General features: G+C 43.1%; 1 protein-coding gene across 7 annotated transcripts in view; it reads right to left on the bottom strand.

Annotated features, from left to right (window-relative positions):
- SBNO1 (strawberry notch homolog 1) overlaps positions 1-27,600 on the bottom strand; it is a 79,374-nt gene that overhangs the window by 19,784 nt on the left and 31,990 nt on the right. For all 7 annotated transcript variants that reach the window (XR_009209075.1, XM_032168374.2, XM_058425651.1 and 4 more), the window contains 21 exons: positions 25,661-25,794; positions 24,796-24,886; positions 23,121-23,282; positions 22,287-22,422; positions 22,102-22,207; positions 21,821-21,974; positions 20,226-20,408; positions 19,576-19,673; positions 17,169-17,320; positions 14,751-14,948; positions 13,917-14,084; positions 13,650-13,825; positions 13,117-13,248; positions 10,024-10,159; positions 8,372-8,484; positions 8,197-8,268; positions 6,131-6,230; positions 3,686-3,760; positions 2,332-2,478; positions 2,113-2,207; positions 1,934-2,026 (listed from right to left, as the gene is read on the bottom strand). Coding sequence is in view for 6 of the 7 variants with exons in the window: in XM_032168374.2 (XP_032024265.1) it covers positions 1,934-2,026; positions 2,113-2,207; positions 2,332-2,478; positions 3,686-3,760; positions 6,131-6,230; positions 8,197-8,268; positions 8,372-8,484; positions 10,024-10,159; positions 13,117-13,248; positions 13,650-13,825; positions 13,917-14,084; positions 14,751-14,948; positions 17,169-17,320; positions 19,576-19,673; positions 20,226-20,408; positions 21,821-21,974; positions 22,102-22,207; positions 22,287-22,422; positions 23,121-23,282; positions 24,796-24,886; positions 25,661-25,794 (2,721 nt within the window). In the remaining variant the exon portion in view is untranslated. The remainder of the gene's footprint in view (positions 1-1,933; positions 2,027-2,112; positions 2,208-2,331; positions 2,479-3,685; positions 3,761-6,130; positions 6,231-8,196; positions 8,269-8,371; positions 8,485-10,023; positions 10,160-13,116; positions 13,249-13,649; positions 13,826-13,916; positions 14,085-14,750; positions 14,949-17,168; positions 17,321-19,575; positions 19,674-20,225; positions 20,409-21,820; positions 21,975-22,101; positions 22,208-22,286; positions 22,423-23,120; positions 23,283-24,795; positions 24,887-25,660; positions 25,795-27,600) is intronic.

Below are 27,600 nucleotides of genomic sequence, written 5' to 3'. Positions count from 1 at the left end.
CTGGTGGCGGGCGCCTGTAGTCTCAGCTACTCCGGAGGCTAAGGCAGGAGAATGGTGTGAACTCAGGAGGCGGAGCTTGCAGTGAGCCGAGATTGCACCACTGCACGCCAGCCTGGGCAGCAGAGCCAGACTCTGTCTCAAAAAAAAAAAAAAAAAAAAAAAAAGAAATATTACTCAGCCTTGTAAAAAAGAATGAAGGGGCCAGGCAGTGTAGTTTACACCTGTAATCCCAGCACTTTGCGAGGCAGAGGTGGGAGGATCACTTGAGGCCAAGAGTTTCAAATCAGCCTGGTCAACGTAGTGAGACACCATCTCTACAAAAGAAAAATTAAAAAATTAGCCACATGCCGGGCGCGGTGGTTCATGTCTGTAATCCCAGCACTACGGGAGGCCAAGGCAGGCAGATCACCTGAGGTCAAGAGATCGAGGCCATCCTGGCTAACACAGTGAAACCCTGTCTCTACTAAAAATAAAAAATTTAGCCAGGCATGGTGGCGCGTGCCTGTAGTCCCAACTACTCAGGAGGCTGTGGCAGGAGAATCACTTGAACTCAGAAGGCGGAGGTTGCAGTGAGCCAAGATCGTGCCACTGCACTCCAGCCTGGGTGACAGATTGAAACTGCCTCAAAAAACAAAACAAAACAACCCCAAATATCTTAGAGAACTGGTGAAATAAAATTTCTGTTGTCTTGGATCTGAGTAAGTCAATATGAAACTCAAGATACTGCTGAATATCTATATATATATGCATAGATATGTGTGCGCACACACACCCCTGAGTTCTGTCCACAGAGACAATATGAAACTCGAGACTGTTGAGTATCTATACATGTATAGATGTGTGCGCACACACACCCCTTAGTTCTGTCCACAGAGACAAATCATAACTAAAAGAATGTAGCTGTTCTACTAACTGAAAAATGAGTCTTAAAGATACAAAGCATTATTAAGACTAAAGTAAGTCTCTGTCTTATGAAAAATGCTTAATTTAAGAAAATGTTGGCCGGGTGCAGTGGCTCAAGCCTGTAATCCCAGCACTTTGGGAGGCTGAGGTGGGCAGATCACGAGGTCAGGAGATCAAGACCATCCTGGCTAACACAGTGAAACCCCGTCTCTACTAAAAATACAAAAAAAATTAGCCAGGCGTGGTAACAGGTGCCTGTAGTCCCAGCTACTATCGGGAGGCTGAGGCAAGGAGAATGGCGTGAACCTGGGAGGTGGAGCTTGCAGTGAGCTGAGATCGTGCCACTGCACTCCAGCCTGGGCAACAGAGCAAGACTCAACCTCAAAAAAAAAAAAAAAAGTTAACAATTCAGCCAGGTGTGGTGGCTCACATCTACAATTCCTTTGGGAGGACAAGGCAGGCAGATCACCTGAGGTCAGGAGTTCGAGACCAGCCTGGCCAACATGGTGAAACTTCGCCTCTACTAAAAATACAAAAATTAGGCTGGGTTCAGTGGTTCACGCCTCTAATCCCAGCACTTTGGAAGGCCGAGGCGGGCAGGTCACCTGAGGTCAGGAGTTTGAGAATAGCCTGACCAACATGAAGAAACCCTGTCTCTACTAAAAATACGAAATCAGCCAGGCCTAGTGGCACATGCTTGTAATCTCAGCTACTCGGGAAGCAGAGGATGCGGTGAGCCGAGATCGCGCCATTGCACTCCAGCCTGGGCAACAAAGAGCGAAACTCTGTCTCAGAAAAAAAAAGAAAAAAGAAAATGTAACAATTCTAAACTCGCATCTAATAACATCCTTTAAAATGCATTAAGTAAAAACATAATACAAACGGACAAACACACAATTACAATGATAAATTACCAAAATAGAGAAAGCTAAACACAACTGGGAAACAGGTACAAAGTGAAGAGACAATTACAATGCTGGCCATTAAAAAGTATTATATATCTGAACAGCATTTAAAGGAAAAGTCGTACTTGCAATGACAAGTAAAAGCCATCGTCTGGTCCTGTCAGCTCAGCCCAAATCTTGGTAGCTTCCTCCCATGACATTCCCCTCTCTACACTAATCTGTAAGAGAAATAACGAAATTTAAACTCATTTCTGTAAATGCATCTCATGGGAAGACAATACTTCACAACATTTTCTAAACTTACCGTGTATAATTCTACGTGGCCAGAAGTTGAATATCCTGGAGTCAGAAACTTTTTAACATCACTTTTCCTCACCTTTTCATCTCCAGAACCAAGATCTTGAACAAGAGAAAGAAACATATAAATGTAAAAAGAACATTTTTATCAGGTACACGTGTTTAAAGAATTTCTCTACTCCACATTTTCCCTGGGGACACTGAGGGGGATATTTTCCCTACTTACCTAAGATGCCCATATCATATCTTCCATTTTTTTTGGCATTTTGAACAACTGCAGTAAGTGTGTCCGCAAAATACTGAAATAACGCATTCTGCTGATGTACCTCCATGCCTAAAATTCTATTTAAGAATTTTCCTATGTTGTTATAATCTGTAATGACAAAAGATGAACGTTTTCATGCATTCAAATGGTAATTTAAAATTTTTTATTCATCTAGGCTTAGTTCAAGTCCCACTTTCTCTTCTAAAAGTCTTCCTTCTTAACTCTTACACTGTCCTCACAACAAGCCTGTAATCTGCCCATTTCTCTCTCTAGCAATTAGCACCACTGCAGGACACGCTCAAAAGAGGTTTGTCAAATTGAATTTTTGCATCTTCAGCCTCACTTATGGAAAGTATGAACACAATTCACTACATAAGAAAGTTAGTTCTCCAGCACTGAATTCTCAACTATAGTGGCACTATTAGAATGTCTGGGAGCTTTGGAAAACTACCGACGTCTGAGCTCCACCCGACTTCAGTAATTTTTTGTTTTGTTTTGTTTTTTTGAGACAGAGTCTCGCTCTGCTGTCGCCCAGGCTGGAGTGCAGTGGTGCAATCTCGGCTCACTGCAACCTCCCCCTCCCAGATTCAAGCAGTTCTGCTGCCTCAGCCTCCCGAGTAGCTGGGATTACAGGCGCCCACTACTATGCCCGGATAATTTTTGTATTTTTAGTAGAGACAGGGTTCCACCATCTTGGCCAGGATGGTCTTGGACTCCTGACCTTGTGATCTGCCTGCCTCGGCCTCCCAAAGTGATGGGATTACAGGCATGAGCCATCGTGCCTGACCAACTTTTTATTTTTTATTTTTTTAGACGGGGTCTTGCTCTACTGTCGCCGAAGTTGGAGTGCAGTGGTGCAATCTTGGCTCACTGCAACCTCTGCCTCGCGGGTTCAAGTAATTCTCTTGCCTTAGCCTCCCGAGTAGCTGGGACTACAGGCACCCGCCACCAGGCCTGGCTAATTTTTGTATTTTTAGTAGAGATGGGGTTTCATCATATTGGCCAGGCTGGTTGCAAACTCCTGACCTCGTGATCTACCCACCTCGGCCTCCCAAGGTGTTGGGATTACAGGCGTAAGCCACCGTGCCCAGCAGACTTCAGTAATTTTTAAAAGCTTGAGAGCTGATCATATTAGCAGCTAGTGCTGAAAACTGCTTCTCTATGTATGGATCTTTTACACATACCCCACAGCAGCCAAAACCACCTAGAATGTCTTAAGAACATGAAGCTTCCCCTTCAGCTCAAAAGCATACATCATAATGGGCTTTAATACTATAGCAACAGTTATATGCCTACACAAAGTTAATAGTAGTACCTTTATCGAGAGTAAGAATTCCCGAGCGATCTTCTACATTTATCAGGCCAACTCCTATCAGTCCTTGTCGAACATCTGTAAAAATAGGTTCAATTCTGACTCATAAATTACAAGAGATGTCTATAATGTACCACTAAGTGAGAAAAGTATGCTGTAAGTAATATCATGCCATTTAAAAAAAAAACCTTGATATTTATGTAAACATGGAGAAAATGTGGAGAGAACTGCCCTTGTTCACATTGTCATCTGTGACCTAAGAAGGTGAGAATGGAGGGAGGGTTAAGGGGACTGTATTAACTCTCTTCATTATACATGATAAAATTCTTTTTTTTTTTTTTTTTGAGACGGAGTCTCACTCTGTCACCCAGGCTGGAGCGCAGTGCGCAATCTCAGCTCACTGCAACCTCTGCCTCACGGGTTCAAGCAATTCTCCTGCCTCAGTCTCCTGAGTAGCTGGGACTACAGGCTAAGTTTTATATTTTTAGTAGAGACGGGGTTTCGCCATGTTGGCCAGGCTGGTCTCAAATTCCTAACCTCCGGAGATCTACCCGGCTCGGCCTCCCAAAGTGCTGAGATTACAGCTGTGAGCCACTGCGCCCAGCTACAAGATTATTGTCATTACTTATAATAAACAAGTAATCTATAATTTTTTTTTTTTTTTTTTTTTTTGCGACAGAGTCTGACTACGTTGCCCAGGCTGGAGTGCAATGGCATCATCTTGGCTCACTGCAACCTCCACCTCCCAGGTTCAAGGGATCCTCCCACCTCAGCTTCCCGAGTAGCTGGGACTACAGGTGTGCACCACCGTGCCTGGCTAATTTTTTTTGTAATTTTTTGAGAGGGGGGTTCTCCATGTTGCCCAGGCTGGTCTTGATCTCCTGAGCTTAAATGATCCACCTGCCTTGGCCTCCCAAAGTGCTGAAATTATAGGTGTGAGCCACTGTGCCTAGCCATAACTTGTAATTTTAAGAAGTTAGAAATAAATCAAGGAGTCTTTTTTTTTTTTTTCTGAGAAAAGGTCTCTCTCGCCCAGTGTGGAATGCAGTGGTGCCATCACAGCTCACTATAGCCTCCACCTCCTAGGCTCAAGCAATCCTCACACCTCAGCCTCCCAAAGTGCTGGGATTACAGGCATGAGCCACTGTGCCCAGCCCACGGAGTTGTTTCTGACACTCCTGATGTCAAAAGGAGTGAAGGTGTAAGGTTAAGACTTTATTGCTTTTGTTGAAAGCCAAGAGTAATGATGAACACCCCTAACTGGTATGTCAATATGAACTGTTAACAACACATATCAGTATGTGCTAATATATCAAAAGGACTTTCTAGTGAAAAATGCTAACTCCATCTGGGTGCATTGGCTCACGTCTGTAATCCCAGCACTGTGGGATGTTGAGGTGGAAGGATCACAGGCGGCCAGGATTTCAAGACCAGCCTGGTCAACATCACGAAACCCTATCTCTATTGAAAACACAAAAATTAGGCAGGTATGGTGGCGGGCACCTGTAATCCCAGCTACTCGGGAGGTTCAGGCAGGAGAATCCTTTGAACCTGGTGGTGGAGGTTGCAGTGAGCCAAGATCACGCCATTGCACTCCAGCCCAGGTGACAGCGCGAGACCCTGTCTTGAAAAAAAAAAAAGACATTTCCAAATACACGAAAGAAAAAAAGGCTATGCTATGAGCCACATGTATCCATCATCCAGTTTAAACAACTGTGAACTGATGGCCAATTTTGTTTCATCCAAACCTCCCACCCCCACCGATCAATCCTCACAGATTATTTACCTAGGTACTTTTTCAACTTTAAAATTAAATTGAATTTTAAAAGCTATTTGGGGCTGGGCACGGTAGCTCATGCCTGTAATTCCAGCACTTTAGGAGGCTGAAGCGGGCAGATCATGAAGTCAGGAGGTCAAGACCATCCTGGCCAACATGGTGCAACCCCATCTCTACTAAAAATACAAAAATTAGCTGGGTGTGGTGGCGTGTGCCTGTAATCTCAGCTACTCAGGAGGCTGAGGCAGAAGAATGGCTTGAACCTGGTGGCGGAGGTTGCAGTGAGCCAAGATCACGCCACTGTACTCCAGCCTGGGGACAGAGCGAGACTCGGTCTTTAAATAAATAAATAAATAAATAATTTTTAAAAAAAGGCTATTTGGCAAAGTGATTTTACTCAATGTACTAAAACAACTTTCTTGTATTAAATCTATTATTAGACAAACATGCTTTCACTATATCAACAGTAAGAACACCTTCATTTGAATAAAATTTGCTTTAATAAATCTGTTTAATACAAGATAATTATGTGTCCTAGTAACCATTAATTTCAAAGTTTTATACAATTTATGTCCAAAGAAAAAACTAATGTAACAGCAAATGTTACAACAGGTTTGAGTACATCTTCGTCAATAATCATTGTCGTTGTTATGAATATTTGTAGAAGTTACCTTTAAAAAATTCTCCAGGATAGTCTGGAGGTGGTGATACCATAGGAGAATCCAAGTTTACAATGGATTTCATCACAATTTCTAAAGCATTTCTTCCATACTGCAAAAAAAATCAAAACCTTTAACCAGTTTCAGCATTTGGATACTCTTCAATCACATGACCACCTAAATACTATAAAAACTATTGGCTGGGTGCAGTGGCTCATGCCTGTAATCCCAGCACTTTGGGAGGTCAAGGCGGGTGGATCACCTGAGGTTGGGAGTTCAAGACCAACCTGACCAACATGGTGAAACCTCATCTCTACTACAAAAAATTAGCTGGGTGTGGTGGCAGACACCTGTAATCCCAGCTACTTGGGAGGCTGAGGCAGGAGAATCACTTGAACCTGGGAGGCGGAGGTTGTAGTGAGCAGAGAGTCATTGTGCTCCAGCCTGGGCGACAAGAGCAAAAAACTCCCTCTCAACAAAACCCCCCAAAAACCACAAACTTATTGTACCAAAGATTCAAAAAAGCAATTCTTAATTATCTTTATACGTATTTATTTTTTCTTTTTTTGGAGACAGAGTTTCGCTCATCGCCCACGCTGGAGTGTAATGGCACAATCTCTACTCACTGAAACCTCCGCCTCCCGGGTTCAAGTGGTTCTCCTGCCTCAGCCTCCCAAGTAGCTGGGATTATAGGTGCCCGCCACCATGCCCAACTAATTTTTTTTTTCCTGACAGAGTCTTGCTCTGTCGACAGGCTGGAGTGCAGTGGTGTAAACTCGGCTCATTACAACCTCTGAATCCCAGGTTGAAGTGATTTTCCTGCCTCAGCCTCCCAAGTAGCTAGGATTACAGGCACACAACACCACGCCCAGCTAATTTTTCTATTTTTAGTAGAGACAAGAGTTTCACCATGTTGGCCAGGATGGTCTCGATCTCTCGACCTCATGATCCGCCCACCATGGTCTCCCAAAGTGCTGGGATTACAGGCGTGAGCCACTGTGCCCAGTCATGCCCAACTAATTTTTGTATAATTTTTTGGGACAGAGTCTTGCCCTATTGTCCAGGCTGGAGTGCAGTGGCATGATCTCGGCTCACTGCAACCTCTGCCCCCCCTCAGCTCACTGCAACCTCCACCTCCCAAGTAGCTGGGACTACAGATGCATGCCCCCACGCCCGTCTAATTTTTTTGTATTTTTAGTAGAGATGGGGTTTCACTATGTTGGTCAGGCTGGTCTCGAACTCCTAACCTCAGGTGACCCACCTGCCTTGGCCTCCCAAAGTTCTGGGATTATAGGCGTGAGCAAATGACCCCGGCCTAATTTTTGTATTTTTTTTTGAGACGGAGTCTCGCTCTGTCGCACAGGTTGGAGTGCAGTGGCGCAATCTCGGCTCACTGCAAGCTCCGCCTCCCGGGTTCACGCCATTCTCTTGCCTTAGCCTCTCTGAGTAGCTGGGACTACAGGCACCCGCCACCACGCCTGGTTAATTTTTTGTATTTTTTTAGTAGAGACGGGGTTTCACCATGGTCTCAATCTCCTGACCTCGGGATCCGCCCGCCTCGGCCTCCCAAAGTGCTGGGATTACAAGTGTGAGCCACCGCACCCGGCCAATTTTTGTATTTTTTTTTTAGTACAGATGTGGTTGCACCATGTTGGCCAGGCTGGTCTCGAACTCCTGACCTCAGGTGATCCACCCGCCTTGGCCTCTGAAAGTGCTGGGATTACAGACATGAGCCACCGCGCCTGGCCTTTATACATATTTTATACTACCTAGTTCATGTCTCTACACATAACAAACATGAGAAAAATTAACTTCCTTTGCTTCTGAGAACTCACAGTTAATTCATTCTCATTTATTCTTGTTTTCCAAAAAGAATAAAGACAACTACATTGCTGTACTGATACTTAACATGTGATCTAACATACATGTGAAATTCTGTCTTATAGGAAGCCATGATTTTAAAGCAAATGCATAGGAGAGGCAGTTTGGTTTTAGACAGTAACTACTTTTCTTTCGTGTTCCCTAAAGACACCATACACTATCACAAGTTTTCAGAGATACTGAAAATTGAAATGTACCTTATTATCAAAGTTGAACCTGCTCAGATCCCTAGATTCTGTTGCTCTTCTATCGCCATGTGTAAGTGCCCCCTATTAAAAACAAAAATTTCAATCAAGGCACAGGTAAACTTTTACCAGAAAACAGGTACAACAGATCATCATTTACACACAGCCACACAACTCCAAAACTCACCAAACTCTCAAGTCTTTTAGCAACAATAGATGCAAATCTTTGTTCTCCTGCCAGTTCAGAAATCAGAAAGACATACTCAGGAGCAGTAACTTGGTTTGATCTATGAGTACGCCCTGCAACGAAATTTTGTTTTAAAGATCACTGATTGTGTTCGCTGGACAGAGAATATTCTGAGATGTATTCCTAGCATTTAACACTAAACTGGTATTGGGAAACTACTAAACAATAAAAATTACAGATAATGTAAAATTACCATAACACACATAAAACTGCTCAATGACAGAAGTATTAGCATTGCTACCCCAATTTTGCTTAACCACGTTAAGCAAACATTCCCAAAATTGTTTTTCAAATCATTGGTCACAAGAACATGAAGATGGAGGGAGGAGCTATGGGCCTTTGGTGAAGCTACTGAGGTTGGAAAAGCATATGGAAGTAGCAGCTTCTCTGATACGGACCTAATACATCTTTAAGTTTTATAAGGACACTCCTTGAGGAGCCCTGTTCTTGGAACCCCACAAATTTCCACCACATATATATTTTTTACAACTTGTAAACAAGCAAAAAATGAATCCCTAATGCATCATATACTATAAGGTATATATAACACTCCTTAAATGCAAAATCTGAAATTTCGAGATAAGATATAAGACATTATGCAGGATTTTTTTGTTGTTGTTGTTAAGAGTTTCGCTCTTGTTGCCGAAGCTTGACTGCAATGTTGTGATCTTGGCTCACTGCAACTTCTGCCTCCTGGGTTCAAGCAATTCTCCTGCCTTCGCCTCCTGAGTAGCCGGGATTACAGGCATGTGCCACCACGCCCGGCTAATTTTGTATTTTCAGTAGAGACAGGGTTTCTCCATGTTGGTCAGCCTGGTCTCGAACTCCCGACCTCAGGTGATCCGCCCACCTCAGCCTGCCAAAGTGCTGAAATTACAGGCGTGAGCCGCCGCGCCCAGCCTGTTTTTGTTTTTTTGAGACAAGGTCACGCTCTGTCACCCAGGCTGCAGTGCAGTGGTGAAATCATATCTCACTGCAACCTTGAAGTCCTAGACTCAAGTAATCCTCCTACCTCAGCCTCCTGAGTAGCTGGGACTACAGGCACACACCACCACACCCAGCCAGTTCTTCTTTTCTTTTTTTTTTTTTGAGATGGAATCTCCCTATGTTGCCCAGGCTGGAGTGCAATGGCGTGATCTCAGCTCACTGCAGCCTGTGCCTCCCAGGTTCAAGCGATTCTCCTGCCTCAACACCCTAAGTAGCTGAGATTACAGGTGCGTGCCAACACACCCACTTAATTTTTGTATTTTTAGTAGAGGGTGGGTTTCACCATGTTGACCAGGCTGGTCTCAAACTATTACCTCAAGTGATGCACCCACCTCAGCCTCCCAAAGTGCTGGGATTACAGGCACGAGCCACTGCTTTCAGCTCAGTTTTTTTCTTTTCTTTTGGTGGAGACAGGGTCTCACTGTGTTGCCCAGGCTGGTCTCAAACTCCCGGACTCAAGTTATCCTCCCACCATGGCCTCCCAAAATGTTGGGATTAGAGGCATGAGCCACTGTGCCCAGCCTAAACCTAGGTTTTGATATGCACAAATTTACCCCAATGATTCCTAGCTATCCATTAAGTGAAATCCAGTTGTAGGAACTTACCGAATTGTTGAATTGCTCTATCAGCGCTCCAGGGTAATTCTAAAGTCATATGAACTCTTCGCCTTTGATTTTTAGCTCTCCTATCTGCTTGTAATGAAATACCCGAGCTGGCAGCTTCTGAGATGATAGCAATATTCTGTGTCAAATATAAGAAAAATAAAGTCACTTTTGCATTAAGAACAAGCAGGCCAGTGCCTTAAATGAAGTCCTTCAGCAGACTGCCTACTCTCTCCTTCTTTCTCAATAATAAAGACTTCCAGTTTTATTTCCCAGTCTCCCTTACGGCTAAGTGTGAACATTCTCCAGCCAGCAAGGTGTAGGTAAAATGTATGATGCATAGGAAGTGTCCTTAAAAGTGGGCGACATGCCCTTCTCATCCCCTTGTCTCCTCTCTGTTAGGTAAAATGTAGAGGTACTGACAGAGTCTGGAACAGGTATCTTGAAATACAAAGGTAACTTGGAAATGGAGGCCCACATAATTTAATGAACAACATGGAAGATGCCTGGGCTTCAAGGGGGCATACAAGCCCTGCTCCACATACCCAAATGTGTCCATGAGAGAAATAATCTATCTTATTGAAGTCAACACTTTACAGACTTTGTATTTTCTGTTATTTAACAACCAAAACTAATTCCAACTAATTCCTAATGCATATGGGCCTAGATTCATGAAGCAATTATGTAAAATAACTAATACCTGTACCTACAATCTTGAAAATATGTAACATTACCTTTTTGTATATATATATATTTTTTGAGACAGGGTCTCTCTGTCACACAAGCTGGAGTGCAGTGGTGCAATCACAGCTCTCTATAGTTTCACCTCTCAAGCTCAAGTGATCCTTTCACCTCAGCCTCCCCAGTACTGGGACTGTGGGCGTGTGCCATCATGTGACTATTTTCCCTGTACACGGCGGGGTCCCACTATGTTGCCCAGGCTGGTCTCAAAACTCTTGTAATCTAGTACTTTGAGAGGCTGAGGCGGATGGATCATTTGAGGTCAGGGGTTCAAGACCAGCCTGGCCAACATGGTGAAAGTCTGTCTCTACTAAAAATACAAAACTTAGCCAGGTGTGGTGGTGTGTGCCTATATTCCCAGCTACTCAGGAGGCTGAGGCAGAGAACTGCTTGAACTCGGGAGGTGGAGATGGCAGTGAGCTGAGATCCAGCCTGGGGGACAAAGTGACCGTCCTTCTCAAACAAACAGTCTACAGAGTCTCTGGGCCAGCACAGTAGCTCACACCTATAATCCCAGCATTTTGGGAGGCAGAGGTGGGCACATCATTTGAGGTCCGGAGTTCAAGACCAGCCAGGTCAATATGGTGAAACCTGTCTCTGTCAAAAAATACAAAAATTAGGCCGGGCGCGGTGGCTCACGCTTGTAATCCCAGCACTTTGGGAGGCCGAGGCGGGCGGATCACGAGGTCAGGAGATCGAGACCACGGGTAAACCCCGTCTCTACCAAAAATACAAAAAATTAGCCGGGCGTGGTGGCACGTGCCTGTAGTCCCAGCTACTCGGGAGGCTGAGGCACAAGAATCACTTGGACTCGGGAGGTGAAGGTAGCAGTGAGTTGATCATGCCACTGCACTGCACTCCCGCCTGGGCAACAGAGTAAGACTCTGTCTCAGAAGAAAAAAAAAGAGTCTCTGGAGGCACCCAAAATCTCTACAATCGTTGGATATGGGAATGTAATCTGTAAGCCATTTACAGTAAATCATCTTTTTTTTTTTTTTTTTGAGACGGAGTCTCGCTCTGTCGCCCAGGCTGGAGTGCAGTGGCGCAATCTCGGCTCACTGCAAGCTCCGCCTCCCAGGTTCACGCCATTCTCCTGCCTCAGCCTCTCCGAGTAGCTGGGACTACAGGCACCCGCCACCACGCCCGGCTAATTTTTTGTATTTTTAGTAGAGACGGGGTTTCACCGTGGTCTTGATCTCCTGACCTCGTGATCCGCCCACCTCGGCCTCCCAAAGTGCTGGGATTACAAGCGTGAGCCACCACGCCCAGCCTCGTAAATCATCTTAATATAACATGATATAGCAATAAAATAAACAGTGAAACCAAAGTTACTAGTAATATGGACACACATAAATATTTTAGTCTCAAAATCAGAATGACACTAGAATGACATTAGATGTCACAACACCAAGATGAACTAAGAGAACATTTTTTTTCTTTTGAGACAGTCTTACTCTGTTGCCCAGGTGGGAGTGCAATGGTGCAGTCTTGGCTCACTGCAACCCCTGCCTCCCAGGTTCAAGCTATTCTCCTGCCTCAGCCTCCTGAGTAGCTGGGATTACAGGCGCTCACCACACCTGGCTAATTTTTGTATTTTTTAGTAGAGATGGGGTTTCACCACCATGTTTGCCAGGCTGGTCTTGAACTCCTGACCTCATGATCTGCCTATCTTGGCCTCCCAAAGTGTTGGGATTACAGGCATGAGCCACCACGCCCAGAGAGAACACAGTATTTTTATATCATGATTAAATATTTCAAAAGCCTCCAAAGCACTCAAGAGCCATATCTAATTCTATGCATTATACACAATACTTACTATATTCAATGATAAAACAATAAAAACATGCAAAATATTCCGTGAGAAAGGGCAATTAGTAAAAAAATTTGCATAATAGCTCTGTTGCCCAGGCTGGAGTGTAGTGGTGCGATCTCGACTCACTGCAACCTGCACCGCCCAGGGTTAAGCTATCCTCCCACCTCTGCCTTCTGAGCAGCTGGGATTACAGGCATGCACCTCCACACCCAGCTAATTTTTTGTATTTTCAGTAGAGACGGGGTTTCACTATGCTGCCCAGGCTGGTCTCAAACTCCAGAGCTCAACTGATCTGCCCACCTTGGCCTCCCAAAGTGCTAGGATTACAGGCCTGAGCCACTGCACCCGGCAAATACTTATTATATTCAATGATAAAATATTAAAAACAAGTACAATATTCAGTATGTACAATTACTAAAAAATACAGAATGACAATACTCAATGGACATGACTTATATTAAAAGGAAAAAAACTCTTCTAAAGCTTAATCTAAATATACAGGCATTGTTCTTTTCACTGAGAAGCATCCCAGTAAAACATACCTTATCTCCATCCATAAATCGTTGTTTTTCTGTGATGTTTAGTATTTCCACAGGCACATCAAGTTCAGATCTTGACTCATAAGATATGCTTCCATCATCATTGCTCACAACCCGTCCCTTGCGGCCAGTCATCTGAGAAGCCAAACAATGTCATTACAATGAAGGTACCTGACTGCGGTGGACAGACTCAGTGCCTCTTTCCTTGAAGACACATGGGAGATAAAAGCACAGGCTGTGCTGCACCACGCACTGAAGGATACAGAACACTGCAACATAGTCCCTGGAAAAACCTTGACACATGGCCACAATCACAAAAGATGCGTGACAAGCGTAGTAACTAGGACCAGTGGCTTGGGACAGACACTCAGATACTGGAGGCAGCAGTTCATTGGATGTAGGATGGCAACTAAAGTAGAACAAGAATTCTATAATCTAAGAAATTGAGATTATTATGTGAAGATAAGTCAAAATACAACTCATTTTACAGGGGTTCAAATGGCAAAAATGTCACCAAGAGATACAGGCCTATTTACCTCAGCAACGTTCTCAGGGCCACCAAGTTCATCGATAAGTTCATCCAGGGTATTAGGGGGGAGGTCTTCAGCTAATTTTTCTAGCTTATCAAGCAGGTCTTTCTTCATCTGCTGAGCCCTTTCCACAGCATCCTGACTTGTTATAAGGCTATTGTTACTGTTGGTGTTACTGTTAGCTAGATAAAGAACATTTGTTAAAAGTTAGTACAAAGTTTAAATATTTTTGTTTAAAAGAGTATTTCAAAAAGGAAGTTTCTATATGGATACCTGGTGTACTGTTAGGAGCAGGTGAGATAACTGGTGTAGATGAAAAACTAGGTCGTTTTGATCCAAGACCTGATGCTAATAAGGCACTTTGAATAGAATCTGGATCTATACTTTTCTTCTTTTTTTTCTCTTTGTTTTTCTTGTGGTCTTTTCTGATTAACCAGGGATCTGAGTGTTAAGGAAAGATTGATGTCAAATCATTTGTTAAAACAAGTACAGAATCTTCAAAGGAAACAACCTGTAAATTTTTTTTTTTTTGAGACTATGTTTCGCTGTTGTAGCCCGGGCTGGAGTGCAATGGCGCAATCTCGGCTTACTGCAATCTCCACCTCCTGGGTTCAAGTGATTCTCCTGCCTCAGCCTCCTGAGTAGCTCAGATTACAGGTATGTGCCACCACACCTGGTTAATTTTGTATTTTTAGTAGAGATGCGGTTTCTCCACGTTGGTCAGGCTGGTCTCCAACTCCCAGCCTCAGGTGATCCGCCCACCTCAGCCTCCCAAATGCTGGGATTACAGACATGAGCCACCGCGACCGGATGAAATTTTTTATATTGTTAACTGATAACTTATCACCACCTACGCTGGTCCATCCATACACCATGGGGTACAAATCCATGTTTTCAAGTTAAAAGTAACTGCACAAAATTGAGGTTATCTTCTCACATATACGAGGCTCAAACCTCCAGAAGGCAGATAAGCCTGGAGCTTTCCACCAAGCAAAGATTATAATCTGTGTGGTCATTTGTACTGTACAGAAGAAAAGGTTTCATTCCCATTTTCAAATATACTGAAATAGTATACGCTTTCGTGTATATTTAATATACTGAACTTACCATTTTCATCATCCTCACTAGACTCATCTCTAAATGGGTTGAAATCATCATCATCTCCAGAACTCATGTTTTTAGAGCTCTCATAGTCACTTTCTTCATTATCAGAGGCATCAGATGCACTTCCACTGTCGTCAGAACTGCTACCAGTAAGGCCACCTACTTTTCGTGCTTTTTTGGCTTCTCGAGTTATTTCTTCACCTACCCTCAGCCACAAACAACAGAGTCAGCCCAAATTCAATGTTTCTTAAGATCCAGTACATCATATTTAGTTCATGAATTAATTCAAATGAAAAGTGCAGAGGAAAAGTATTTATCTAAGTCAAAAAACAAACAATTCACAAACCAGCGCTAACCTTTTGGACTCTCATAAAAAATAAGGTTATAAACATTTATTCTGAAGAAGAAATTGGATACAGAAGTACTAAGTCAAGGCTGCCTTCAAGTGCACAAGTTTCAAGACAAATTCAGGACAACAGAGTAAAAGCAGAACCTCTGGCATAGTCACAATTTGACTGTGTATCAGATTTGAGAAGAGGCCTAATAATTACAGGTTTATAGACATAGAATACTTAGAAAATCAATAGAAAATCAATTTATAAAACCTTTTTATTTTTGGAGACAGGGCCTCACTGTTGCCCAAGATGGAGTGCAGTGGCACAATCATAGCTCACTACAGCCTCGACTTCCCTGGCTCATGTGATCTTCCCACCTCAGCCTCCCAAGTACCTGGGACTACAGGCACATGCCACCATGACCAGATTTTTTTTTTTTCCCCGACAGTGTCTACTCTGTCTCCCAGGCTAAAGTGCAGTGGCATACTCTTGGCTCACTGAAACCTCCACCTCCCAAGTTCAAGTGATTCTAACGCCTCAGCCTCCCACGTAGCTGGGATTATAAGGTGCCCCTGCCACCAGGCCTGGCTAAGTTTTGTATTTTAAGTAGAGACGGGGTTTCGCCATGTTGGCCAGGCTGGTCTCAAACTCCTGACCTCAGCCGATCCGTCTGCCTCAGCCTCCCAGAAACCTGGGATTACAGGCGTGAGCCACTGTGCCAGGCGAGAAGTCAACTTCTAAAACCGAAACAGGACTGGGCGGGATGGCTCACACCTGTAATCCCAGCACTTTGGGAGGCCTAGGTGGGCGCATTGCTTAAGCTCAGGAGTTCGAGACCAACCTGACCAACATGGTGAAACCCCATCTCTACTAAAAATACAAAAATTAGCAGGGCATGGTGGTGCATGCCTGTAATCCCAGCTCCTTGAACCCAGAAGGCAGAGGTTGCAGTGAGCCAAGATGGTGCCACTGCACTCCAGCCTGGGTGACAGAGTGAGACTCCCAAACAAAAAAAAAAAAAAACAAAAAAAAAGCTCTTTTAAAGAAGACTACTGAAACACCCAGCTCTCTATATATTAAAAAACAAGTCTGACAATACAAAGACACAGGTTTTAGTTCCCATGAATCATTAACTATCTCTGTGAACCTAGGAAAACTCTTTAACCTTTAAATCTTTCTGTGCTTTAATGACTTCGGTCTATAAAATTGGAAAAATAAGGCTGGGCGCAGTGGCTCACGCTTGTAATCCCAGCACTTTGGGAGGCCGAGGCGGGCGGATCACGGGGTCAGGAGATCGAGACCATGGTAAAACCCCGTCTCTACTAAAAGTACAAAAAATTAGCCGGGCGTGGTGGCGGGCACCTGTAGTCCCAGCTACTCGGAGAGGCTGAGGCAGGAGAATGGCGTGAACCCGGGAGGCGGAGCTTGCAGTGAGCCGAGATCGCGCCACTGCACTCCAGCCTGGGTGACAGAGCGACACTCCGTCTCAAAAAAAAAAAAAAAAAAAAAGGAAAAATAAGACCTAATTTCATATGGACCTCTGCCAGGTTATGTGATAGAATGTATATAGCCAAGTGCTTAACACACTGCCAACCACCAGTGAATTTTCAATTCCTAATTTAAAACGGGGATAACTTGTGCATTCAAAATTGTACAAGTGACAGTGAAAATCTGGAACCATTTGTGAATTCACGGAAGGCAGTTCATTCCCAAAATATAGCCACTTTAAAATGCTTATGTTTGTGGTATTTTCGACATCAACTATTTTTTCTTTTTTTTGAGACGCAGTCTCGCTCTGTCACCCAGGCTGGAGTGCAGTGGTGCTATCTCAGCTCACTGCAAGCTCCACCTCCTGGGTTCACGACATTCTCCTGCCTCAGTCTCCAGAGTAGCTGGGACTACAGGTGCCCACCACGATGCCCGGCTAATTTTTTGTATTTTTAGTAGAGACAGGGTTTCACCGTGTTAGCCAGGATGGTCTCGATCTCCTGACCTCGTGATCTGCCCACCTCAGCCTCCCAAAGTGCTGGGACTACAGGTGTGAGCCACTGCGCCCGGTCTATTTTTTCTTTTTTAAAGTACTCACCTTTCCGCTTCTTTATTTTATTTTCTTTACAAGGACTATCTCTTGGTGAACTGTTGTTACTTGGAGCTGTCAAATCGATTCCTAGTAGACTATAAAGTTTTTTCCTGTCTGGAGCAGGAAAATGTTTTTCAATGAGTGACTGCAATACACCTCTGTAGGAGAGAAACAGCGACAATTACTGCTTCAGTTGACAAAATAATTATATGTAAAGTATTATTAAATATATTGAAATATATCTTGTTCAGTTTTACAAAATACTGATAAACAAGCTCAAATAAATTTTAATTTCCTAGCCCAAAGCTGTCCAACTAAATAAGAATGCAAGCCAAACCACATACACAATTATTGTATTTTCTGGTAGCTTACATTAAAAAAGTTTAAAAAGCCGGGAGCGGTGGCTCACGCCTGTAATCTCAGCACTTTGGGAGGCCGAGGCTGGCGGATCACGAGGTCAGGAGATCCAGACCATCTTGGCTAACACCGTGAAACCCCACCTCTGCTAAAAATAGAAAAAATTAGCCGGGCGCGGTGGCAGGTGCCTGTAATCCCAGCTACTCGGCAGGCTGAGGCAGGAGAATGGCGTGAACCTGGGAGGTGGAGCTTGCAGTAAGCCGAGACAGCGCCACTGCAGTCCAGCCTGGGCTAAAGAGCGAGACTCTGTCTCAAAAAAAAGTAAAAAAATAAATAAAACTGGTGGAACTAATTTCAATAATGCATTTTATTTAACTCAATATACCATGTCAACACGTATGTTTTACATTATTTTCTTTTTTTTTTTTTTTTTTTTTTGAGACGGAGTCTCGCTCTGTCGCCCAGGCTAGAGTGCAGTGGCGCAATCTCGGCTCACTGCAAACTCCGCCTCCCGGGTTCACGCCATTCTCCTGCCTCAGCCTCTCCAAGTAGCTGGGACTACAGGCGCCTGCCACCACGCCCGGCTAATTTTTTTGTATTTTTAGTAGAGACGGGGTTTCACTGTGGTCTCGATCTTGTGACCTCGTGATCCGCCCGCGTCGGCCTCCCAAAGTGCTGGGATTACAAGCGTGAGCCACCGCGCCCGGCCTTACATTATTTTCTCTTAAGGAGTCTTTGAAACCTGGCTCAGTACACATAGAATAACATCTCAATATGGATCAGTCATTTCAACGGCTCAATAGCCACATGTGACAAGTGGCTGCCATTCCGGACACAGTAGTTCTAGGCAATTATGTACAGAAAAATATAGATTAGCAGGTATATGTCTTTCTTTTTTCTTTTTTTTTTTTTGAGACGGAGTCTCTCTGTCACCCAGGCTGGAGTGCAATGGTGCAATCTCGGCTCACTGCAACCTCTGCCTCCTTGGTTCAAGCAATTCTCCTGCCTCAGCCTCTCCAGTAGCTGGGATTACAGGTGCCCGCCACCACGCCTGGCTAGTTTTTGTATTTTTAGTAGAGACGGGGTTTCACCGTGTTGGCCAGGCTGGTCTCAAACTCCTGATCTCTGGTGATCTGCCCGACTCAGCCTCCCAAAGTGCCTGGATTACAGGCACGAGCCCCATGTATTGCTTTTAAAAGGAGCATCTGAATGAATCCCAAGGCACAAAATAGTAGAGCAGCAAGTTTATTTTGCTCAGTTTACTACCAGAGTTTGAATTTGGAGGTTAGGCAAACTAAAAGCAATGCCTAAAACATTTTAAAATCTATTTCTGAAGATCTCATGCTTATTTTCAACTTTTAAAGTAGACTTTATTTATTTATTTTTTTTAGAGACAGGGTCTCACTCTGCCGCCCAGAGTGGAGTGTAGTGCAGTGGTGCAATCTTGGCTCACTGCAACCTCCACCTCACAGGTTCAAGGGATTCTCCTGCCTCAGCCTCCAGGTAGGTGGGACTACAGGGCGTGTGCCACCATGCCCAACTAATTTTTTTATTTTTAGTTGAGATGCGGTTTCACCATTTTGGTCAGGCTGGTCTCGAACTACCGACCTCAAGTGATGCGCCCACGTTGGCCTCCCAAAGTGCTGAGATTACAGGTGTGAGCCACCATCCTCAGCCAACTTATAAAGTAGACTTCGTTATATCAGGACAAACTATAGTTACTACTGTTCCTGTGGATAATGGTAGTTTCAAATACAGTACACTAAAACTGAAACTAAACCAAGCTGTCACAGATTTCCAAGATGTACAAGACAAACAAAATCAAGCCCTTCTGTTAGTTCACATACTCTGTGAAATATTGGCAAAATGCTTAACATTTTAGGATTATGAGATTTCTGTTATTGTTTTCCAATAGATACACTGTTACAGAAAAGCAGAAAACTCAGATCAAGAAAACTTAAAGATGATGCAGGTGAATCAAAAGTTTTGTCTCCAGGAAATGCCCACATTGGAACTAATGTAAGTAAGAACTCAAAAAGAAAAACAAAAACATTACTTGGCAGTTGAAACAAAATCATTCAATTCTCCCCCGCCCTCTTCCAAAGCTTCTAATGTTCTAGCTTCTCCTGTAGACTGCAGACCAATTACAACACACTGGAGAAAAAAGAAAACACGTTAATTACAAGTAATAACGTTTGTGGCTTCCTACCAAGACACATTTTAAACATTTAGCTAAACAAAGATTTCAAACAAGAATGTCCTCATTATTATAAAACACACATTTGTTTTACTTATTTCTTCTATATATTTGAGACAGGTTACGTGTCAAAAATTTAGGCAGGAGATAGGATTACAGACAGTAGTAAGCATGAGTGAAACCCTTGCCCTTGTAGAGTTTATAGTATCTTATGCTTTAAGTAGTTAAATATTCACCAAAAAGAAAAAACCTTAATCCAATACACATCCATATGTTACCAGTGCTAACAGCTATGGATGACCAATTATGGCGATGTTTACTTTGTTATACTTTTCTGAACTCTCCAAATGCTCTAAGCAGGCATTGCTTTTGTAATTTTAAGAAATGTATTTTTTAGAAGTTTTACTATCCTTTAGGAAAACCAGATTTTACAAGCAGAAAACCTCAGCACCCACAAAGACTAAACAACATAACCCCAAAACAATCTCTTAATGAGTTCTTCTACTTACTTTTCCATTCTTGATTTCCTCTCGAGCTAGTTGCACAACCCTTTTAACTTTGGATGCTATGCATAAGTATTTGAAGAACCTCTGGTGAGCAGACCAGAACTGACCCCACATGGACTTCTTCATTCGTTGCTCAGCATCAATCAGATCTGCAGCTTGCTGAAACCGCTCTCTCGCGATGACCCACTGAAGATACATAATCAACATTTTAGACACTTCATCTTTGAGTCTAGTTATTTAAAAATACCAATTAAATCAAAATAATGTTAAGTGCAAGACCATTTAATATTAATTTAATAAATCATCTTTAGTAACTTGGGAATCTATTTCTCAGGATACTCACACAGTTGTCTCAAGTTTCTTATTACCTAATGCAGTCATTTTAGAAAATAATGTGATTTTAAGAACTATGCAACTGAAATAAATGGCTATAACTTATCAATTACCTTAACAAAATGAAAACATGGACAATCTGAAATATAAGAACATTGGTTAGGCCAGGCGCAGTGGCTGATGCCTGTAATTCCAGCACTTTGGGAGGCTGAGGCAGGTGGATCGCTTGAGCCCAGGAGTTCCAGATCAGGCTGGGCAACACTGTAAAACCTCATCTCTACCAAAAAAATACAACAATTAGCCAGGCACATTGACACGTGCCTGCAGTCCCTGCTACTCAGGAGGCAGAGTTCAGAGGACTCCTTGAACCTGGGAGGTAGAGGTTGCAGTAAGCCAAGATCACACTACTGTACTCCAGTCTAGGCGACAGAGTAAGACCCTGCTTCAATTAAAAAAAAAAAAAAAAAAAAAACCAAAACCAAAAAAACCACATTGCTTAAACAGCCTATCATATGGTAACTCATCTGGTTTGTTTTCGTTTTTGTTTTGCGATGGAGTCTCCCTCTGTTACCCAAGCTGAAGTGCAGTGGCACCATCTTGGCTCACTGCAACCTCCGCCTCCTAGGTTCAAGCGATTCTCCTGGCTCAGCCTCCCCAAGTAGCTGGCACTACAGGCACGCGCCACCACGCCCAGCTAATTTTTTTTCGTATTTTTAGTAGAGGCGAGGTTTCAACATGTAGGCCAGGCTGGTCTTGAATGCTTTTTTTTTTTTTTTTTTTTTGAGACAGAGTCTCGCTGTAGCCCAGGCTGGAGTGCAGTGGTGCGGTCTCAGCTCACTGCAGGCTCCGCCCCCTGGGGTTCACGCCATTCTCTTGCCTCAGCCTCCCAAGTAACTGGGACTACAGGCGCCCGCCACCTCGTCTGGCTACTTTTTTTGTATTTTTAGTAGAGATGGGGTTTCACTGTGTTAGCCAGGATGGTCTCGATCTCCTGACCTCGTGATCCGCCCGCCTCGGCCTCCCAAAGTGCTGGGATTACAGGCGTGAGCCACCGTGCCTGGCCTGGTCTTGAACTCTTGACCTCAGGTGACCTGCTCGCCTCAGCCTCCCAAACTGCTGAGGCATGAGACACTGTGCCTGGCTTCATCTGTTGTTTTATAGTAGAAATACATTCCCATGGGCAGGAGGCATCGCAATCGCCAAAACTAACAGAAACATTATCAGATACATTAAATAAATACTAGGAATTAAGAAAAATTCCTCACCAGCTTGACGGCTTTGTTATACATTTTAACATAGCTCTGAGAAAGAAGAACTTCCTCAATTTTGAAGGTCACTCCAGTAAAGCTCAGCTGTCGAGCAATGTACATTCCTCTGAGCTTCATATCCATAGCAACTATTTCCATGGCACCAACTCCTCTGAATAAAATTAAAACATACAGTAACTACCAATACAGTAGAATTTTAACATACAGAGAATGGGCTTTAGGAATAACACATTTCTTAGATTGCTACTGAGAAGAATATATACCGTAAACTGCATTACCTCCGTTCTACTGCTTGAATAAAATCACTGAATTCTCTAAATGGAGTACCCTCACCCCATATGCCAAGACGGTTCATATAGGCCATGTTGCGTGGTTCAGAAGCACCTGAAAATCCCACAAATGAAATATATTATAGTTGAAAAAATAACCTACAATATATATTTTTAAATAAATAAATACTCACCAGTTGCACTAGCATAAACAACTCTGGCTTTTGGCAATTTGTTCTGAAGCTCTAAAACTGCTAAGCCTGTCTTGGTTGGCTTTGAAGAACCAACAGGACATAAGTTTTTGGCTTTATGACACTCATCAAACACTATCTAAATGGAATGAATTAAGGAATGTATCACATTAGTATTAAGAATCTCTAGTCTTTCAAGAAGAGTTAACTTTTATTTCCCTGAGGCCTTCTGATTGCCTACTTCATGACTGCAAATACAAAGGAAGTCCTATGGGCCTTTCCCCAGTTACATCCTCCTCCCTCTCTAGTCTCAAAGACATTCACTGAATTTGGAATTTAAACCAGCAATTTGCCTCTAAATTAAAACAGAGAAAAGAACCCACTGCAGCAAGAAGTTGTTATCTGGTAACTTGTAAAAGTAGAAGCATGATTGGTAACCAATTTAATCAGCATTACAAAAAGTGATGTTCCTCACGCAGGACCGTTAAAAGATATACTGTGAACAAGTCTGGGACCACTAAGTTCTAACAGTTTTCTTTCCCTTAGTCTTCTCGCGTATTCTGCTATGTAAATATGCAATGTTAATCCTCAAAAGGGGAATACGGTATTCAGTATTCCTTGTATCTATTAACATTTTTCTAAACCAGGAGGTTAAACATTGGTCTCCTGAAAGGTAAAAAACCGAATCAACTTTCCAATCCCTTTGGACTCTAGGTAATCATTAAAGTTTTCACTCCAGCAACTCGTTTAATCTCAAGATTCCTGTTTCCCAAAGGTCTACCCTTTTATAATTTTCTTGTCGTTAAAAAATAGAAAAATATTTGCCATAAAGGATACCACTCCATCGAAGTCATCACCACACCAATGCAGAAGTTGTTTTAACCTAGTTTTATACTTGCCGCCAGACTGGCTTTCACCAATAAGTGAAGAGTAAGTAGCAAAAATAACACCCTTTTTCACACTCCCATTATGTTTGGAAGAAATTTTTCCGTATTTAAACTAAAAAAGAAAAGAATTTAGTTAATTAGTATACCTTTCTCACTGAAACATTTATCCCAACTAAACATTCACAAGCAGGAACTCTTGTTAGGCCCATGACAGGCTTCAGAAAATGCAAAAGTACAGAGACACAAATTTATTTGTATAAATGTACACAACCCAAACATACAACTTTATGGTACAAAAATCCAGTTTTTGGTAGGGCACAGTGGCTCACATCTGTAATCCCCACACTTTGGGAGGTAAAGATGGGCGGACTGCTTGAGCTCAGGAGCTCCAAGACCAGCCTGGTCAACATAGTGAAACCCCATCTCTACAAAATATACAAAAATTAGCCAGGCATCATGGCGCATGTCTGTAGTCCCAGCTACCACAGAAGCTGAGGTGGGAGAGTTGCTTGAGCCTGGGAGACAGAGGTTGCAGTGAGCTGAGATTGCACCACTGCACTTCAGCCTGGGCAACAGAGTTGAGATCTTTTTTTTTTTTCAAATCCAATTTTCAAAGTCTTAAAAACTTTATCACCACAAAAAAAACACATTAAAAACCAGACAAACTCCCCTATAAGAAAAGTCACAATTTACAAACACTTATTGTGCACTTACTATATGCAAAACACTGTGATTAATTTCTGATACATAAGAATTATGAGTAGTTGTTAATGCGCCTTTCTAATACTACTCTGAAATAAAAAAAAAAAAATTCTAGATGCCACTTACATCCTTTTAGTTCTGAATTGTATACAGTCATTCAAGACACAGTACTTTATAGCTACAAATCCACCCAGTAAAACCCACCCTAACAAGCCACTGTTTAGGGCAACACTGAATTCAACTTAGGACTCACCATGGGAAGTATAGGTGCAGTTACTTATTTTCAAAGGGCTACTAGGGAGGCCCTTCCAGGAACCCTATCAGTCTATTTTAACCTTATAACACCAACAATTGGTGCATGCATAGTAAGGCAATAAAGATTCGCTAACTGAACCTTAACATTCTAAAACACACTGGCACACATTGTCTTTCAGCTTACAGAATTGTTTTCACATGAGCAGAGGTATGGGTAACTCAAGTCCATTAGCTGTACAAATACTGAAACCAGCCTGCCCAAGCCATAACTATCTACATCGCATATGATTTGGTGACCTATAGTGCAAGGTATGCCACCTGTCTAAACTGCACCCTTGTGGCATACAAACTATAAAAGAAACACAAAAATAACACTGAAAATTGAGAGAATCAACTGGTATGCACTGTACACTTAAGAGCACACCTCAATTTGCACTGGTCATTTACACTACTCAATAGCCACATGTGATGAGTGGCTACTGCCTATCAGTGTTTAGCACATAGGAATCCACAAACCAACAATAGTTGCTAGCACTCACTATGCTTTCTGTGGAGTAACATCAAAGTTTTCCAAAAAGTTTCCCCTTATATACATAGCTATTATTATTTTCATCTCATAGATGAGTCAGTATTTATTGAATGACCAACTGAATAAAAAGATTTCATACCTTATTTAATGAATGAACCAAAATGTTTTTTGCTCCAATATCCCTTAAATCTCTTTCAGCATCATACTTTAAGTCATTTGAAACACTAAACCTGCCAAAATATTAAAAAGCACAAATTAAATACAAATTATATCATTCTAGAATTCAGGAATTAATAAAGCCAGGTCTTGACACTTAAACAAAAAAAAAAAAAAAAAGAAAAAGAAAATACACTTACTCGTTAAAACCCATCCCACTGAGTGCAGTGGCTCACACCCGTAATCCTAGCACTTTGGGAGCCTGAGGCAGGAGGACTGCTTGAGCCCAGGAGTTCGAGACCAGCCTGAGCAACACAAGAAGAGCCCGTATCTACAAAAAATTAGCCAAGCATGGTAGTGCACGCCTGTAGTCCCACCTACTCCAGAGGCTGAGGCAGGAGAATTGCTTGAGCCCCTGAGGTAGAGGCTGCAGTGAACCATGAATATGCCACAGCACTCCAGCCTGGGTGACAAAGATCCTGTTAATGGGGAAGGAGGATCCCATCCCCACATGCTAAAATAATTACTCACTAACAAAACCTTCCATAGCCAGTTTTTTTATTTTTTATTTTTATTCATTTTTTTTTTGAGACGAGTCACACTCTGTCACCCAGGCTGGAGTGCAGTGGAACAATCTCGGCTCACTGCAAGCTATGCCTCCCGGGTTCACGCCATTCTTCTGCCTCAGCCTCCTGAGTAGTTGCGACTACAGGCACCCACCACAACGCCTGGCTAATTTTTTGTATTTTTAGTAGAGATAGAGTTTCACTGTGTTAGCCAGGATGGTCTCCATCTCCTAACCTCGTGATCCGCCGCACCCGGCCCACAGCCAGTTTTTAAACACTTACCACAATGCTCGTTTTCTACTCAACAAATAATTTTCATAGATGATTCCTGCTATCGTCCTTCCTTTTCCTACACCAGCACCATCACCTATTAAGAAGCCAGCACGATCTCCATTAGGTAGGAAAGTTTCATGTTGCTGAAAAACAAAACACTGGTAATTGATATAATCCTTCAGATATTTTGGTGATCAATCTTTCATACACTGTTTTAGGAATAGGAATATATTGATGTCATATTTTTTGTTTTGTATATGGATTTTGTGACTTTATTTTTACATAAATTTCATAGAGTTTTGGATTTTTTTTTTTGAGATGGAGTCTCACTCTGTCGCCCAGGCTGGAGTGCAGTGGCGTGATCTTGGCTCACTGCAACCTCTGCCTCCCGGGTTCACGCCATTCTCCTGCCTCAGCCTCCTGAGTAGCTGGGACTACAGGCACCCACCACCACGCCTGGCTAATTTTTTGTATTTTTAGTAGAAACGGGGTTTCACCATGTTAGCCAGGATGATCTCGATCTCCTGACCTCGTGATCTGCCCGCCTCAGCCTCCCGAAGAGCTGGGATTACAGGCCTGAGTCACTGTGCCCAGCTTAATGTGAATACTTTCTACATATTTACCATATATTATTTCCTGCTACTCTCCCATGCACCAGGTAATGAAAGTTAACAAATTGGTGAGGAGCCCGCCATACCCCTTATCAACACTTGCAGAATCAAATGAAGTTTTTGTTTGTTTGTTTTGTTTTTGAGACATTTTGCTCTTGTTGCCCAGGCTAGAGTGCAATCAGGCTAGAGTGCAATGGCACAATCTCAGCTCACCACAACCTCCGCCTCCTGAGTTCAAGTGATTCTCCTGCCTCAGCCTCCCGAGTAGCTGGGATTACAGGCATGTGCGACCACACAGAGCTAGTTTTTGTATTTTTAGTAGAGACGGGGTTTCACCATGTTGGCCAGACTGGTATCGAACTCCCGACCTCAGGTGATCCGCCAGCCTCAGCCTCCAGCCTCCAAAAGTGCTGGGATTACAGGCATGAGCCACTGTGCCCAGCCAGTGTTTTTTTTTCTTTTTTGAGACAGAGTCTCACTCTGTCATCCAGGCTGGAGTGCAGTGGCACCATCTCAGCTCACTGCAACCTCCACCTCTGGGTTCAAGTGATTCTCCTGACTTAGCTTCCCGAGTAGATGGGACTACAGGTGAGCACCACCATGCCTGGCTAAGTTTTGTATTTTTGGTAGAGACAGGGTTTCACCACGTTGGCCAGGCTGGTCTCAAACTCCTGACCTCAGGGTGACCCGCCTGCCTCGGCCTCCCAAAGTGCTGGCATTGGGCCGGGCACGGTGGCTCACACCTATAATCCCAGCACTTTGGGAGGCCGAGGTGGGTGGATCATGAGGTCAGGAGATCAAGACTATCCTGGCTAACACGGTAGAACTCCATCTCCACTAAAAATAGAAAAAATTAGCCGGGCGTGGCGGCAGGCACCTGTAGTCCCAGCTACTCCGGAGGCTGAGGCAGAAGAATGGTGTGAACCTGCGAGGCGGAGGTTCCAGTGAGCCAAGATCGCACCACTGCACTGTAGCCTGGGCGACACAGCAAGATTCCATCTCAGAAGAAAAAAAAAAGAAGTGCTGGGATTACAGGTGTGAGCCACCATGCCCAGCCAAATTAAAAGTTTTATATCACACAAAATATGGAGGATAAATGCTATTTTGGTCATTACTTATTTTACAGATATGGAATATGACTGAAATCATTTCAAGACAACTGTTTACCTCACATCGTTTTAAAAGCCCACACAACACCCCCACTGTCCAATAATATCACAGTTTATGCAATTCCCCCCAATAATGTGGATGCTCAAATCTTTTCCAGCTGGGGGGACAAAAGGTACAACAAATATCATTCTGCATTTTTTTTTTTTTTTGAGACAGAGTCTCGCTCTG

The sequence above is a fragment of the Hylobates moloch genome, unplaced genomic scaffold (assembly GCF_009828535.3).
Source record: "Hylobates moloch isolate HMO894 unplaced genomic scaffold, HMol_V3 SCAFFOLD_12, whole genome shotgun sequence".
NCBI lineage: Eukaryota > Metazoa > Chordata > Mammalia > Primates > Hylobatidae > Hylobates > Hylobates moloch.
This window is presented reverse-complemented; position numbering and strand designations above follow the sequence as displayed.